This window comes from Phytophthora parasitica (genome assembly GCF_000247585.1).
Source record: "Phytophthora parasitica INRA-310 unplaced genomic scaffold supercont2.18, whole genome shotgun sequence".
Lineage (NCBI taxonomy): Eukaryota > Oomycota > Peronosporomycetes > Peronosporales > Peronosporaceae > Phytophthora > Phytophthora nicotianae.
Window position 1 is genome coordinate 981,308 of NW_008649004.1, and position 1,479 is coordinate 982,786.

At 50.8% G+C, this 1,479-nt stretch overlaps 1 protein-coding gene across 1 annotated transcript in view; it reads right to left on the reverse strand.

Annotated features, from left to right (window-relative positions):
- Positions 1 to 1,120: 1,120 nt before the first annotated feature.
- The window catches only part of PPTG_22560 (hypothetical protein), a gene marked incomplete at both ends in the record, with an annotated part of 5,722 nt that continues 5,363 nt past the window's right edge, over positions 1,121 to 1,479 (reverse strand). The window contains one exon of the mRNA XM_008904803.1: positions 1,121 to 1,445. Within this exon, the coding sequence (XP_008903051.1) occupies positions 1,121 to 1,445 (325 nt within the window). The remainder of the gene's footprint in view (positions 1,446 to 1,479) is intronic.

Sequence of the window (1,479 nt, forward strand, 5' to 3'; positions counted from 1 at the left end):
TTGTCGGCGATACCTTTCAATGCGTACATGTCCTTCTGCACTTCAGACGCGGTCTTGCACTTGGAACTGTCAGGTGCCCAATCCGGACCCTTACGTGAGTTATAGTTGACACCGGGCATCTTGACGTTGAGGGCATTGGTGCCTCCGTTAAACAGGAGAACCACAGACGCGACGAGAGTCGGCAGGAAGAGCTTCATGACGGAAATATTAGTCCAGCGTCGATCGAGCGAACTAGTGGAGTTATTATCGCAGGTAAGACGTGAAGTTTAACTGGGAAAAATGAAAGTGACAGCTTTCAGCGCCAGGTTCTGAAGCTGTTGGCGGCAGTGGCATAGAGAAGATATCCCTTCGTCTGTTGCTGTACGAGTCACTAACGCTACGCTACCGATCGCCTCTACTATGCTTTACCATCTGTCCTTGGTCTGACACCCCGAAAGCTTCGCACAGCAAAATGAATTCTTTGCATCAAAGGCGGCAGTCGCTAATTTTTGCCGCAAAACTACTTTCGTGCCATCTACGACACTACTTGCGACCATTTTTACTTGGATCAGGGCCTGTCCTCGATGCAATTCGCTTTCGCTACACTCAGCGAAAGTGATCCCTTTCAAAGCCACGACTGGATATTTCGCTCTGAGTCACGTCGTCACGACGTCAGTCGCTACGTTCTCACCATCGACAGCTTCAACGCCACGCTTGCAGTCTCCAGTCGCATGGGCTACAGACCTCATGGAAAGAGGGCGTTGAATCGTAGCTCTTCGGGTTCGTTTCGCGACTAATAACTTTAAACAATTCTAGTTGGCAAGCACCCCGCTCCGCGTTACATGTACATTTCAAAAGAATGCCGTTATAGTATTCGACAGCGACTTCTACGATGCATGACTTCCACTGTCCTCAGCTATGGATACGACTTTCATGTGCGACTGCAACCGATTCTTAGTCATGGATAGGAACAACATCCTTTGACAGGGCTCATGAAGCTCAAAGCGAATATCGTACACGTACAATCAGCTCGGTTTTGTGTATCTCGAGATTTACGAGCGAAAGTCACGCTTTGTTTACAGACAGATCTATCGACAGAAGCGAAATGCGTGTCTACAAGTTTGGAGTCTTACCCCGAAGCTCAAATGTTGGCGGGGTTGATCACGCTCCACTGCTGGTTCGGGTTGTTGGGCGAGCATCCGTACAGCTGAAGCTTGTTGCCCTGAGCAGGGTCCGTGTCGAGGCAGAAGCCCTGGTGCTTGACATGCTTGAGCTTGCCGGTGGAGCTCTCGAGCGTCCACTTCTGGTTCACTTCATGGTCCATGCAGCGGTACACGTGTACGATGCCACCGTTCCAACCCTGGTAGGCATCCAGACAGCGGTCGCTGCTCTTCGAGCGCACCTGTTGCGTTGCAGAGTCAAAGAACCACACCTGCTGCTCCTGCACCAGCCAGTCGGTGGATTTGCTCGACATGTATACGTTACCATCCTTTTCGGACA